Source organism: Gopherus flavomarginatus, chromosome 3 (assembly GCF_025201925.1).
Source record: "Gopherus flavomarginatus isolate rGopFla2 chromosome 3, rGopFla2.mat.asm, whole genome shotgun sequence".
NCBI classification, from domain to species: Eukaryota; Metazoa; Chordata; order Testudines; family Testudinidae; genus Gopherus; species Gopherus flavomarginatus.
The window spans coordinates 279,390,305-279,405,805 of record NC_066619.1 but is presented as its reverse complement, the minus strand read 5'-3'; the positions used below and the strand labels follow the sequence as shown (position 1 = coordinate 279,405,805).

Here is a 15,501-nt window from a genome sequence, read left to right as displayed (position 1 = left end):
GTTCTCTGTGGTACCATGATCATTGTTCAAATGCAACACAACAATGCATGTGCACCAGGGGAAAAGCAAACCAATGCACATCTTGCTTGGTCTTTCTGAGCCAGCACCTATTGATACCCTAACCCGTGCCGTCATCCAGCAAAGGCTTTTCAGTATAGCAATCATGGATAGTATAGCTGTGAGATAACTCTCGACAAATCAGAACCTGTTAACACTGGCCAAGATTTGGCTGAATACTTCATTCTGAGGCTACAGAGAAAATACTGAACCTATGACGAAGTCCCCTTTGTGTCTGACACATACGCAGAAGAATCAATTAAAAATATTACAAGAAGAGATTCCATGGTATTGCACTTGTCCAGTCCAAAACCATTGACTCCACAAACATCTCCAATGTTACAGTGAAGAAGCTATTGTCTCATACTTGGACAAAAGATTAGTTAATCACATACCTTGCAGGAAAAATGCTTCTGCATGTGAAGAATTGCTCAAAGACTTCAGTTGTTGCATGGTATAATGAAGCTGCCACCTCAAGCGTTCCGTGGAGCTGCTCTGTAGTCCCAATGAGGAAGCTGACACTAAAATTATCATGCTTGCCATCAGTGCCACAGGTGCTAGTAAACTAGAGAGCTTTGCACAAGACACATGGTCTAGTGCTCTCTGGGACACATTGTCCAAGACTTCAGCAAGATTGTTTTTGTCTCTGTATACTCCTCAGAGATGCGTTCCCATCCCTGAGCACTTCCCTCCCAGAGAAGTCCTGGGCCAGCTGCAGCTGCGCCTCCCCTCCCAAGACCCTAAGCCACCCGGGGAAAAGCACCTCTGGTCCTGAAGAAGCTTTTGATATGCCCCATACAGGTTCCGGGGTGGCTGAGAAGGCAGTATTTGCTACCCAGGTTCCTGGGTTCAGCAGTAATCTCCCTGGAACCTGTATGGGGGCATAATAAATCAAAACCTTCCCCCCAAAACCCTGCAACCAGCAGCGTGTGGTGAAGTCCAGTTACAGGAGTAACCGCAAATCAGCCTCCCCACCAGGAGGGCAGGAAGAGCAGCTGCTGCTGCCTGGAGGAGCCACAGCTCAGTTGGAGAGAACTGGTTCCCAAGGCTCCACACCACGTCGGGGTGATCCTGTCCCCCATATCCCTCTGTGCTTGCCCCCAGCCTCGCCCTCTGCCTCACTCCAGGAACTGACATACCCTCTCCCTCTCTGCTTGCTCCTGGCCCCTGCCTCACTCCAGGAACCACTGTCCTGCTGTACTTACCCTGGCCCCTGCCTCACTAAGGGGACCAACCCCCCCGCCGCCCCGCTGTGCTTGCCCCTGTCCCTGGGAACTGCCTGAGTAGGCATCGCATGGACCCCGTACCCTCTCCTGCATCCCAAACTCTGGCACCACCCCAGAGCCCATGCCCCCAGCTGTACTACAACCCCCTGCCACAGCCTGGATCCCCTACCCCTGCATCCCACACCCCTGCCTCAGCCCAGATCCCTTGCCTGCACCCTGAACCCCTCATTTCTGGCCCCACCCCAGAGCCTACGCACTCCAGCCCAGAGCCCATATCCCTTCCAACAGCCACACCCCCTGCCTCAGCCCTCTCCTGCACCCCAAGCCCCTCTTATCCAGTCCTACCCCAGAGCCCATACCCACAGCCAGAGCCTGCACTCCCCACATACACCCCAACCGCCTGCCTCATCCCAGATCTCCCTCCCACATCCTTAACCCCTCATGTCTGGCCCCACCCCAGATCCTGCACGCCCAGCCCACACCCCTACCCCCTCCCACACCCCGACCCCCTGCCCCAGCCTGCAGCCCATGCCCCTCATCCACAGCCCCACCCCTTCAGCTGGAGCCCTCACCCTCCTCCCACACCCCGACCCCCTGCCCCAGCCTGGTGAAAATAAGTGAGGGTCGGGGAGAGCGAGTGACGGGAGCCAGCAGGAATGGAGCCTTGGAGAAGGGGTGGGGGTGGGGCTGGGGCTGGGGTGTTTGGTTTTGGAAAGCTGGTAACCCTAAGGAGGTGGCAGGGGCCAGGGGTTACAATGGGGAACAGGGGACAGGGTGCTGTGGGGAATGGGGATGGGCTGCTGTGGGAGTGAATTACTGCGGAAGGGGTGCTGTGGGGTTGCTGTGGTGAGTGGGAAAGGGGGAGGGGGCAGGGGGTTACTGTGGGGAGCAGGAAGATGGTGCCTCGCAGGAGGTGGGATGCTGTGATCAGGGCAGGGGGTTGCCATGAGGAATGGGGGGGGCACAGTGCTACAGGTGCAGTGGGGGGCTGCTGTGGAGAGTGGGGGCACGGCGCGGTGGGGGCAGGGGGCTGCCATAGGGCGTGGGGGGCATGGTGCAGTGGGGGCGGCGGGCTGCCATGGAGGGCACGGTGCTGGGGGTGCGGTGAGGGGTTTCTGTGGGTAGTGGGCAGCATAGTGCGGTGGGCTGCCGTAGGGCGTGGGGGGCATGGTGCACTGGGCAAAGAGCTGGGGGTGCGGTGGGGGGCTGCCGTGGGGAGTGGGGGGCACGGTGCGTGCGGGGGCCTGCCCTGGGGGGCGGTGGGGGGGTTCCGTGGGCTGTGGGGGGCGCGGCGCGGGAGGGGGGGTTGGGGCCTGCCGTGGGAAGCGGGGGGCGCCCACTTTTAGGCCTCTGCTATTTGCATATGTTCATATAATGCAAATGAATCGCACGCTGGTTGCGCCGCGGCGCCCTCTGGGGGAATTTGCCCATCGCAGGTTGAGCCACGGAGCCGGACGCGGCTTTCTAGTTGGCCGTGTTGTTATAGCTACGGTAGTTGTCAATCATTCCTCTATTCCCGCCCCAGTCCGTCAACCTTAGCGTTCCATTGGACGGAATTCCTGTCACTCTTCCTCCTTAATCGCAGGACTCAAACAGTCGCCCGATAAATTCGTGTGAAACGCCCTATGTGAATTCTCGCCACATTATTCGTTGAATTCTCCTGTCAATATCCATGAGTGGAGAACATAATTGGTCCAGGGCGATCGATGTGCCGTTTGCCCGCCTCGATGGCCACATCCCACTTCTATTGGTCAGTGCTCTTGTCGCTCTGGCCTCTGAAACAGACGATTGGCACGAACTCTAGGGCTGTCCCACCCCCCAGGAAGGGGCGCGCTCGGGGCCGCTTGGCGCCGGCGCAGTGCAGGTGTTGGCTGCGGCGGTGGCGCGCGGGTGTTGCTGCTGAGGAGAGCGGCGGGGCCGCGCTGCGGATGGAGCCGCTGCAGAATGGCGGTGGTAGCCCCGAGGCGGCGGCGGCGAGCGGCCCGGAGGAGAAGCGGCGGCGGGAGCCCGTCCCTTCCTGGCGGCGGCGGCGCAGCAGCGGGGCCGGGGCGGACGCTGACAGCGGGGCAGGGCCCCACCCCCGCGAGCGGGGCGGTTCCGTGTCCCGCCAGCGCCTCGACTCCCTCCGCAAGAGCCGCCCGCGTAAGTGATGCGGGACGGGGGGCGGGGGGGCAGGTGATGCTGGGGAGGGGCGGGGCTGTGGCGGAGGTGATGCTGGGGCGGGGCTGGGGAGGAGGGAGTGGGCGGGGCGAGGCAGGTGGGCGGGGCTGGGGAGAGGTGGGGGGGAGTAGAGTTGGGGGATGGGGGGAGGTTGAAATGGGAGGGGCAATGAGAAGTAGGTGGGGTTAGGAAGGGAGTGACCAAAGGTGGACCTAGAGCCTGGATGGGGAATGAACGAGTCACCCAAGGAGTAGTGCCATGGTGATGGGGGAGAGCTGCCCAGGGCTGCAGGGGGAACTAGGTAGGGCGGGTAAGGAGCAAATGAGATCAGAAAACCAGTGTTTTAGGAATGCTGTGTTGGAAATGGCATGTAGATGAGGTAGCTGGCAAAAGGGAAAACAGCCTTCATCTTAGTATGGCATGGAGCAGCTGCTGTTTGGGTGGTTCTCACCATGGGCTTGGCTTAGCAATATTCAAGCAAAAGTGAAAGGTTTATTTGCACTGAAGTTAGTTTTTTGTTGGAAGGAGGCAACTCTACCTTAAAATAATAAGATAACTGAAGTAACCTCAATATGAGGTGTTATTTGTGCATTGAATAGAATGTGCTAAACAGATAAGCTCCAGTAGATTTTAGTCTGATAATTTTTTCAAGCCCTGTTTTGTTTTGTTTTTTTTAAATCAGGTGCCTACTAGCTAGAGACCAATTTGCTAAACAGAGGTACTGAGGTATAGCCCTTACTATATCAGTAAATGGGGAATTTTAACCAGAGTTTGGATCATGCTTGTGGACTCTTATCTTTTGCACTGAAGGCTCTTTCTGGCAACAGGAAAGGAGCTCTCCCTTCCATCATACCTATATCTATATCTGTCTATCTAATTTTTCATAATAGAAGGCATCCACTGGTCTGGATGTTATTTATGGTAATTTTATGCAATACTGTTCTGCCAATTTCACACCATGTGAACATCCTAGACTTCCCTGCCTTCTTCCTCATTTCAAGTTCAAATTCAGCAGAACTGCTGCAGCAACACAGTTGTGTTAGGAAATGACTTCCAAAGCTGAAACTGCATAGTTGAGTAGAAGACATTTAAAAAAAAAATCCAAACTATAGGATGAAAGAAATTGTCCCTTTATTAGGAACCTGTTGATATATAGGAAAGTAATAGCCATAAGAAAGGGTACCCGTCATTATAATTACAGGTAAGGAAACGAACTTTCTCTTTATGATACATGATCATCTGCTTGCATGGATATCTTTAATGGAAAAGAGCAAGCAGCAAATACCAAATTCCAAGGTGAGAAAGAAAGTAAATACAAAATATTTCTCGTAAAATGACCCTTGGAGAAATTAAAATGGAATTTTTTTGTTCATTTTTGTAATTTGAGACTTTATTTGCTTGCTTACTTTGAGGAATCCTGAAGGAGTCAAAGGTTGCGTTGGCTGAGGAGAGAGAGTCTTATATTGTTTGAAGGAATTGCAAATCTTGGGGAGGCATACTGACTTGTATAAAACTCTGGTATTCCAAGCTATGGCTTTAGAGAGTCCTTTGCAAACTTTGCCTTGAGGAGAGGGATCTTATTGGATTCTTTGCATGCTTAGTGTATAACTTGATCCATTGAGAAGATTGAGTATTGAAGACCTTCAATCATTTAAGATCCCCATAAAGGAACAATAATATGTATGACTTTATTCACTCTTTGATCCATTGTTGATAGACGTTAAAGCCCATTTCACAGTCAAAGTAGATTTAGATTTAGAGCAAAAATAAGGGCACCTTTTTATGTTTAGAAAATTAGTACCCGGACTAAGGATCATCTTTTTAAAAGAAGCATTGACTATGGGGTTCTTTAATTGACCAAGTTTACTCTCCTAATTTATGTAAAAAACAAATATGGGGAAGTTTCCATTAGGGAATTGAAAAGGCTTTGGAGGTCAACAAAACAAGGCTGAAGTGTCAGTTTCATCATATGCCTCACAGGAAGATCCCAGAAGATTCAGAAGAAGTGAGATGTCTGGGTCTAGAAATGTTGGGTTAATATTCCTCAGGGTTGAAGATTGAATCATGGGTATGTTTATAAACTTTGGGAACTGCAGCCTGAGAGACCAGTGTGGTCTATTTAGGATTACAGATAGTCTGTCTAGACTTATTTTCGAGATCATTGATGATTTAAGAAATAAGGGAAAGGCATCCATGAGTAGGTCCTTTCACAGGTAGAATGTGTGTCTATCTTCCATGTTTAGTGATGGCAATGGCAAGAGTACAATGCTGGTACCCTCTTGTTTTAAGTTACAAGTCTAAATGAGAGAACCACTTAATGGGCAGATGATCAGAGATTGTCCTAGTTTAGCTCCCACTTATTTGGTGCTGGTATGTGGCAAGTGATCCTTTTGACCTTGAGGTTTGTCTTGCCCTGCATATAGGTTGCACTAGCCTGCTTCTTCAAGAATGAAAGGATTCCAGTGGCTTTGTAGTTCAAGTTGATGATCTTTGTTCCTTTCTAGTAATTTGTGTATGCTATTATTGACTGATTGTTGCTTTGTGGAATAAAAAGATGTTCCTGGAAATTTATGTGAAACAGGGTTCCTGTGAGGTCTCCAGCTGCTCTTGAAGTAATATCAAAATCTTAAATTAGTGCCAGTTCAAAAAGTATTTAATGATGGGCATTGCTCTCTGTATTTTCTTGTGCACAATGCTAATGTACATATGAAAACCAATCCAGAGATAACTTATTTTTTTCCTTCTTACTGGCACATGTACCGGACTGTGGCACAGTTAAAAGAACCTTTTCTCCACACAGTTCAGTAAGTACATTTTTGGTAGTAGGTAATGTGGTAAATAGTCCAAATGAAGAAAGACAGTATCAATATCATACCTATTTTGATAAGACTGTAGGAGAAGATATGCCAAATGACCTGGACATGAATAGACCATGTTTTCCCTCAAGTGTAGGATATGAAACTGATGATCACTACATCCAAATGGTTAATGGAATCTATGCTGTAATGAGTGTTTCTGTTAACAGAAACAACAGGTTGAACAAGGCTAGAATCCACTTATCTTTGTAGATGCTATGAACAACTGCAAGAAAATACCTTGCATATGATTTGAGAGCAGCATTGCGATTGTTATTCGTATGCACAGATATTTGTTTTTCTTTCATACAATGTGTACTGACCTAGAAAGTAGAAGAGGAAACTTCAGTAGTTTCCCAGTAGGGAATAGGGTGCATGGTATATCTCTAGCTGGAGAGCATTGTGGAATGAAGTATTTGGAGAGAAAAAAAATCTTGGGTCATAAAAAGTTTAGAATTTGAGCATTTAAAAAAAGTTTAAAGGAAATTTCTAAACAAAGTTGTATCAAATCAAAAAAACTAAACATTTCATTTTGAAAATGGTGAAATTAAATGTTTTGATTTTTGTTCTTGTTAGTTTTTTTGATTAAACAATTCAGTGAAATTGGCATAGATTCATGAAAAGTTTCAGAATCTACATCTTTTGCCCGAAAATAGTTTTGGTAGAAAAATTACACCCAATTCTTGACCTAAATTCTCTTGTCCTGTTATCTGATTTCTATGAAGGGGCTTCTGTATCTTTCAACCTTTCAAATACTGTATATTTGATCAAATCCAGCCAAAGATGTAAACTACACATAACATTTAGAACAGAAAGTAACGTAAATAACTGGCGGTAAAAGTAAAATATTTGCAAGTTATTTTGTTCTCCTAAGTTTGTCCTTATTTAAATACCTTTTTATGATTTGAAATTTGATATAAAATGTTAATTACTAATGCAGCTCCATTTTAGAGAGGTGAAGAAGTGTAGACTTATTACACATTTAATAAAAAGTTGTACAAAGTTGTATAATTTCCGTAATGGTACAAGGTGGTTAAAATGTAATACAGAATATTTTAGAGTAAGTAGAGAGATGCTGTCCTACATTTAGCTGTCATCTGTCAGTTTCCAGTGCTCTGTAGGCTAAGCTTCTTGTTAGATCTTAGTATAATTGTTTCATAACTTAAAGATCAGTCTGAAATACTGTTTGAACTTCATATCTTTTTGAGATCCGTGATTATATTACCATTTTTCACAGGGTGGATTTGATTTCAGTCAAATTGATTTAAATCATGATCATTAGTCAGGAAGACTCGATTTAATCATGGATTTCTGCATAAAAGTGCATTCTTCTTGGTTGTTATAACCTTAATACATATTCTTCACAACTCAGAGATAGATGTAGGTGTCAATTTCAGAAGGTACACACTATACAGTTTTAAAGTGATTTATTTTGAAAACTTTTCAGATTAGTATTACAGCTATATCAGAAAATGAAAGATAGTTCACCTCCCAATGACTTTATAAATATCTTCTTCAATTACCTTTGGTAAATTACCAAACTATGTCCAATTCAACAGGTTAATCATTAATATTTGGAGGATTTTCTTGCCATGCTGTATTAGGAGAAGAACATCACCAGACAGACATTTAAATTAGTTTTATTTAACTAAAACAACAACATTATGTATTCTGGATTTTTTTCTTCAACAGCAAACATATAATATTTTAACAAAACAACCATATGAATTTTTGAATTTAGTTAAACATTGAAGTTTTTTAAAATCGGATTTGTTTTTGTTAAAATTTTTAACTAAAATAGTTAAATGAAATATTAAAAAAAGATTAAATTGACTGTGTCAGCTAGGTTAACATGAAAAATTTAAAAGAGTGGGTTCTGCAGCTAACTCAGTTGTCTTCACCTTCATTTTTCCTGTTTGTTCATAATCTGGAAAAGAAAAACAAGCTTTCCTGCTTTTTCAGGTCCCAAATGATTTCTCAATTTAGAATGAATTAGTCCAAAGGAAGAAAATACTCTTTCTACATCGGCAGAAGAAACTACTGCTGTTAAAAGTGAGATTATCACTTCTATAGCCTGTGAATCCAAGTTCTTAATTGACTTCCACCAGTTCACTGGTGTGACTTCCGTTAAAACATCATCAGCAAACATATATTTCTTGAATGATTCACCCTTAGCGCTGAAGTTTATTCAAGTTGGTATTATGTAGGGATGATTGCTGGATGTCCATGTCATAGCCAGCTCCTCCTCTTCAGCAGTTAAGGTTTGACCCTGAAATTGAGTATTGAGAAAGTGCTTATCCCATTCATTTTTTTAATTCTTGTAATTGAACTCTGTCATTGCATATTTCTCTTTCTAAGATCTCACTCAGTTCCTTCTAAATTTCAACAGCTTCAGCAGTAAAACAGCTATTTCCCTGCATTTTGTTCAAAGCTACAGAAATAGGCTTCAGGGGACTCAGCATGTGTTCAACATTTCTCTTAAGCCCAATGTTGAGAACTTTGGAGGTGACAGTGCCATCTATTTTTTCACAGTTTTGTTGGCAAAACTGTCATCAGATTAGGCCAGTTCTTGATATAATGCTCAAAACAGTCCACTACTGAGTTTCATCGCACTTCTTGTGGGAGAGTTAGCTTGGTTCCTCCCACTTTTTTCAGAGCACCCGCTGCAAAGTGGTTGTTATGGAAGTATTTTGCAATTTCAACAATATTAGCCTTTATTCTTGGAACACTGAAGTCTTTGGCGAGGAGGTGCATCAAATGAGCACTGCAGACGTATGTTATTAGCTTGGGACTCTCTTCTAAATTTCTTCTCATCTTGGATACGTTTGCAGCATTGTCTTTGACCAAGCTGTGTACTAGACACTTGTATTTTTTTTTCAGTTTGTTATAGCTTTTACTGCTACTTCTTGTAAGTATTCTGCTGTGGGTGCATTTCCTGATGTATCAATTGTTTCTGTAAGGAAGACAGTCCCTTCTTCTGTTGTCACACAGGCACATATAACAGGATCATTGTGGACATTGCTCCACCCATCAAGACTCAGGTTAACAATTTTACCCTGTAGACCTTTTTGCACACTGCTCAATTTCTCTTTCATACACGTTATCCAGCAATTCTTCTTCGAGTGCTTGCTCATATCTATTCCGATTAGGTGTGTGTGTGCCACGTGCACGTTTGCTGGAAGATTTTTACCCTGGCAACACTCGGTGGATCAGCTGGGTCGCCCCCTGGAGTGGCGTCGCTATGGCAGTGAATATATTCCCCTGCTGACCCAACGGCCCTTCAGTTCCTTCTTACCACCCATGTTGGTTGTTGGAACAGTGGAGCGCGGCTTAGCTGATCTCCACTTCCCTAGCTGCTCATAGTTCCTTATTAATAGTTGTGTATATATAGTTATAATCTCTATAGTTGTAGTTAATTTTAGTCGTTTCTATAATATATTTAGTGTATATAGTAGCAGGGGGATCAGGGATTAGCCCCTTCCCCCCCACCCGGTACCGGGGCTCATGCCTGGGTCACTGGGCTTCAAACCGTGCTCGGCCTGCTATAAGCCGATGCCAATGGGAGATCCCCACAACTCCTGCCTTAAGTGCCTCGGGGAATCCCATCTCTCAGATAAGTGCCGGATCTGTAAGGCCTTTAAGCCGAGGACAAAGAAGGAGTGGGACTTTTGCCTTAAACAGCTCCTGATAGAGGCAGCTCTTAGTCCAACACCCTCGGCACTGAGCGCTGAACAGTCTGTCTCAGGGAGAAGCACTCTTTGGGCTCCGGATCACCCTGGTACCGCTAAGGCCCCTCGGCACCGACCGTCGCCGGCACCGATGTCGGCTCAGCACCGTTCCCTGTCACCGCGGGTCAAGAAGCATCATAAGACTCCCGCTGCTTCAGTGCCACCTGCACCACAGTCGGAGCACCTGCCTAAGTCGGACTGCCTGGCACTGACATCTGCTGTGGCACCGCCAGCTTCGGCACCGTTGATTCCGGTCCTGCAAGGACCGTCAAGTCCAGTGCCTGAAAGCTCCCCAGCGTATGCTGTGGTTGAGCTCACTATCCCGTCCACGCCTGAGACCTTTTCCATGGTGAGGGACTTGATTGCAATGACAGAGTCTGCACTGCCTCAACTCCCTTCACCGCCAGTGTGGGTTATTCAGTCTATTGGCAAACCTGTCCTGCTGAGGCCACTCTCCGTCGGCACCACTGAGAGGCACCGATCAAGATCTCGGTCCCACCGGCGTTCTCGGTCCCGTCGCCGGTCCCGATGCCGTTTGCAGTTCCGGCACTGCTCTCCATCACGGTACAGGTCGCGCTCGCGGCACTGCTCAGCGTCCTGTTCGCCAGCACAGCACTCCCGGTACCGATCCAGCTCCCAGCACCGCGCCTCTTGCAGCCGCTCCAGATGATGAGCCTCGAGATCCCGATCGACCTCCCGGCACCGATATGGTCGCAGGTCCCGATCTCGTTCACGGTTCCATTATGCACCCGGTACCGCTCCCCGGTGCCGCACCGAGAGAGATTGTCTAGAGACATGGTCCCTTCTCAGGGTTTCTCAGCTCCTCCTTGGCCGTCTAGACACACCTCAGTGTCATCTCACGCGGACAGTGCTTCCTGTGCACAGGACAGTGACTCCGACGTGCCCAGCCGAGTCTTCCAGGACACCCAAGATCAAGAATAAGGGCCTCATCAGTGGTTGTTCTGGACACCTTGGGCATATCACCAAGCCCAAGGTGTGCACCCAGAAGCCCCACGCTCCGTGCCATCTGAACACCAGGTGCCAGAGGCAACTGTAAGCCGCCCCCCTCCTGTGGGTACGGATGAAGCATCCGTTCCGCCGACAGACTCTCAGGTCCCACCTGAACCTGACACTGCCCAAGAACAAGAGCCCACACAGGACCTTCTTGTACCTGGCCTCTCCTCTTCCTCCTCTCCAGATGAGGTGGTGGCGGGGACATCCTCCTCCGGCCCTCCTCCAATTGACCTGAGGTCCCATCACGATCTTCTGAGGCGAGTGGCCCAGAATATGAATCTTCAGGTGGAGGCGGTCCCGGAGATAAAATATCCACCATAGGGTCTTCTATCAGCTGACACCCCCACAAGAGTAGCTTTGCCCATTATTTGTACGATTCAGGCAAATGCCGATACCATCTGGCAATCTCCAGCCTCTATTCCGCCCACGGCCAGGGGAGCTGAGCGGAAGTACATGGTACCCTCGAAAGGGTACGAGTATTTGTACGTGCACCCTGCTCCCTGATCGTGCAATCAGTTAACGAGAGAGAGCGCCATGGCCAGCAAGCTCCTGCTCCAAAATCCAAGGAGGCTAGGCGCATAGACTTATTGGGCCACAAGGTATACTCTGCTGGAAGCCTCCAGCTCAGGGTGGCGAACCAGCAAGCCCTACTTATCCGATACAACTACAACACCTGGGCAGCGGTGGGCAAATTCACGGAGTTAGTTCCCCAAGACTCCCACCAGGAGTTTGCAGTCCTCTTGGAGGAAGGAAAGAAGGTGGCAAGAACCTCTCTTCAAGCCTCACTGGATGCGGCTGACTCAGCAGCCAGAACTCTGGCCTCAGGAGCGTCCATGAGAAGAATATCATGGCTTCAGGTGTCAGGCCTCCCACCTGAGTTACAACAGACTATACAAGACTTGCCCTTTGAAGGCCAAGGCCTATTTTCTGAAAAGACTGACCCTAGGCTGCAGAGCCTAAAGGACAACAGGGTGATCATACGCTCACTGGGAATGCACACCCCGGTGACTCAGCGCAGGTCCTTCTGGCCTCAGCCTCAGCGTGCTTACCACCCACCTAGGCCGCGACAGGACTTCGGCAGAAGACGAGGCCAGGGGAATCGCAGAAGGCAGTCTGGGCCCCAAGGGGGTCAAAATCAGGGCCCCACCAAACCACCCGCGGGACCCAAACCGAACTTTTAAAGGGACGCCCGAGGACGGCGTACCAGTTCTTTCCCAGGATCCTTTTCCGCCTTTTTACAACTGCCTCTCCCATTTCCTCCCTGCGTGGGCCCTACTCACATCGGATTGTTGGGTCCTACGCACGGTAGAATTGGGATACCACCTCCAATTTATTTCGCCCCCCTTCGACTCCCCATCCTCGTCCCTCTTCAGGGACCCCTCTCACGAGCAATTCCTCTTGCAAGAGGTAGAGACGTACCTAACCATGGGAGCTATAGAGGAGGTACAGAAAGACTCGAGGGGCAAGGGGTTTTATACCCGCTATTTCCTAATCCCCAAAGCAAAGGGAGGTCTGAGACCGATCCTAGACCTGCGAGGACTCAACAAATTCATGATAAAGTTTAAGTTCTGAATGGTATCCCTGGGGACCATCATCCCCTTTTTGGATCCCGGAGACTGGTATGCCGCCCTAGATATGAAGGACATGTATTTTCACGTCGCTATTTACCCACCACACAGGCAGTACCTCCATTTTGTGGACAACCATCAACATTTTCAATTTACGGTCCTTCCGTTTGGCCTTTCTGCGGCCCCACGAGTAGTCACAAAATGTATGGCTGTAGTCGCCGCCTCCCTCCGTCGTCGTCGAGTACACGTCTTCCCATATCTCTACGATTGGCTCATTCGAGGGACCTCCGAGACACAAGTCACCCGTCATGTGGGCATCATCAAGGACCTATTTAGGCAATTAGACCTGATGATCAATATAGAAAAATCCACTCTGGTTCCCGCTCAGAGAATAGACTTCATTGGGGCCATCCTGGACTGCACTCTAGCCAGAGCCTGCTTACCACAGCCCCGGTTTCAGGCGATGGTATCAATTATCCGAGGCCTGCAAAACTTCCTGACAACTTCGGCTCGCACTTGTCTCGGCCTCCTAGGTCACGTGGCAGCCTGCACGTTCGTGACCAAACACTCCAGATTACGCCTCCGTCCCCTTCAAACTTGGCTCAACTCGGTATACCACCCAGGCAGAGACAGCATAGACATGATCCTCACGATCCCACCGAGCATCATAAACTTCCTGAACTGGTGGCTGTCACCCGCCCTGGTCTGCGCAGGGATGCCTTTCTACCCGCCTCAACCTTCAGTGGCCCTGACCACGGATGCGTCATCTCTGGGTTGGGGAGCCCACGTCAAGGATCTCCGCACTCAAGGCCTTTGGTCAGCTCAAGAACTGACCTTGCACATCAATGTATGGGAGCTGAGGGCAGTCTGCGTCGCGTGCCAGGTATTTCAGGAGCATATACAAGGCCGTTGTGTCTCTCTGTTCACAGACAACACAATGGCCATGTTTTACATAAACAAGCAGGGTGGCGCACGTTCCTCCCCCCTTTGTCAGGAAGTCATCCAGCTCTGGGACTTTTGCATAACCCACTAGATCAACCTGGTAGCGTCTTTTCTCCCAGGGGTTCAGAACACTCTGGCAGATCACCTCAGCAGAGCCTTCCTGTCTCACGAGTGGTCAGTTCGCCCGGATGTTATCCATTCTGTTTTCCGGAAGTGGGGGTCTTCCCACATAGACCTCTTTGCCTCCCTCGAGAACAGGAAATGCCATGTGTTCTGCTCCTTCCAGGGTCACTCCCCGGGCTCCCTATCAGACGCATTCCTGATACCGTAGACGAGACATCTCCTTTTCACCATTCCTGCTGGTCCACAGGGTCCTGCTCAAGCTCCGCAGAGACAGAGCCCACATGATCTTGATCTCTCCAGCGTGGCCGAGGCAACACTGGTACACCATGTTGCTTGACCTCTCGCTGGCCTACCCAATCCCCCTACCTCTTTGGCCGGATCTCATAACACAGGATCACGGCAGACTTCACCGCCCAGACCTGCAGTCTCTTCACCTTACTGCATGGTTAAGCCAGTCCGAGCTACGCTGCTCTGCCTCTGTACAACAAGTACTCCTGGGTGGTAGGAAACCTTCCACTAGGCTAACATATATAGCCAAGTGGAGGCGTTTCTCCTGCTGGTGTGAGTAGTGTAACGCTATTCCTACCGAGACACTGGTTCCTACCATCTTGGACTAACTCTGGTCCCTAAAACAACAAGGCCTACCTGTTTCATCAGTAAAGGTGCACTTGGCGGCCATCTCTGCCTTCCACCCAGGGGGGAACGACCACTTGGTCTTCTCTCATCCCATGGTTTCGAGGTTCCTCAAGACTAGGAACGTTTATACCCGCAGGTCCACCGCCCCGCCCCAACCTGGGACCTCAGCCTTGTTCTAGCCAAACTTATGGCTGCTCCCTTTGAGCCGCTGGCAACCTGCTCGCTGCTGCACCTGTCCTGGAAGACAGCATTCCTCGTAGCCATTACATTGGCAAGACGAGTCTCCAAACTTCGGGCTCTCACGGTTGACCCCTCATATACAGTGTTTCACAAGGACGAGATACAACTGCGACCACATCTGGCCTTCCTCCCTGAAGTGGTATCCATATCAACCAAGATATCTTCCTTCCGGTCTTCTTCCCAAAGCCACACTCTTCACGCCGAGAGCAGCAGCTGCACTCCCTAGACATCCGTAGGGCTCTCGCTTTTTATATCGAGCAAACAAAGCCCTTTCGTAAAACACCCCAACACTTTGTCATGGTAGCAGATCAAATGAAGGGCCTACCTGTCTCCTCCCAGAGGATTTCATCTTGAGCGACGTCGTGCATCCACACCTGCTATTACTTGGCTCATGCTCCAATGAGCCACCTCACCACACATTCTACTACGGCTCACGCTTCATCTGCCGCCTTCCTGGCTCATGTACCCATCCAGGAGATATGTCATGCAGCTACCTGGTCCTTGGTCCACACCTTTGCGTCACATTACGCTTTGGTACAACAGTCCAGAGATGACGCAGCATTTGGCTCAGCAGTTCTACATTCCGCGACATCTCACTCCGACCCCACCGCCTAGGTAAGGCTTCGGAGTCACCTAATTGGAATCGATATGAGCAAGCATTCGAAGAAGAAAAGACGGTTACTCACCTTTGTAACTGTTGTTCTTCGAGATGTGTTGCTCATATCCATTCCAAACCCGTCCTCCTTCCCCACTGTCGGAGTAGCTGGCAAGAAGGAACTGAAGGGCCATTGGGTCACAGGGGTATATATTCACCGCCATAGCGGCGCCACTCCAGGGGGCGACCCAACTGACCCACTGAGTGTTGCTCGTGTAAAAATCTTCTGGCGAACGTGCACGCAGCGCGCGCACACCTAATTGGAATGGATATGAGCAACACATCTCGAAGAACAAC

At 49.0% G+C, this 15,501-nt stretch overlaps 1 protein-coding gene across 1 annotated transcript in view; it reads left to right on the top strand.

Annotated features, from left to right (window-relative positions):
- Positions 1 to 2,889: 2,889 nt before the first annotated feature.
- The window catches only part of PANK2 (pantothenate kinase 2), a 30,501-nt gene continuing 17,889 nt past the window's right edge, over positions 2,890 to 15,501 (top strand). Inside the window, exon 1 of the mRNA XM_050943397.1 lies at positions 2,890 to 3,425. Within this exon, the coding sequence (XP_050799354.1) occupies positions 2,990 to 3,425 (436 nt within the window). The 5' untranslated portion in view covers positions 2,890 to 2,989. The remainder of the gene's footprint in view (positions 3,426 to 15,501) is intronic.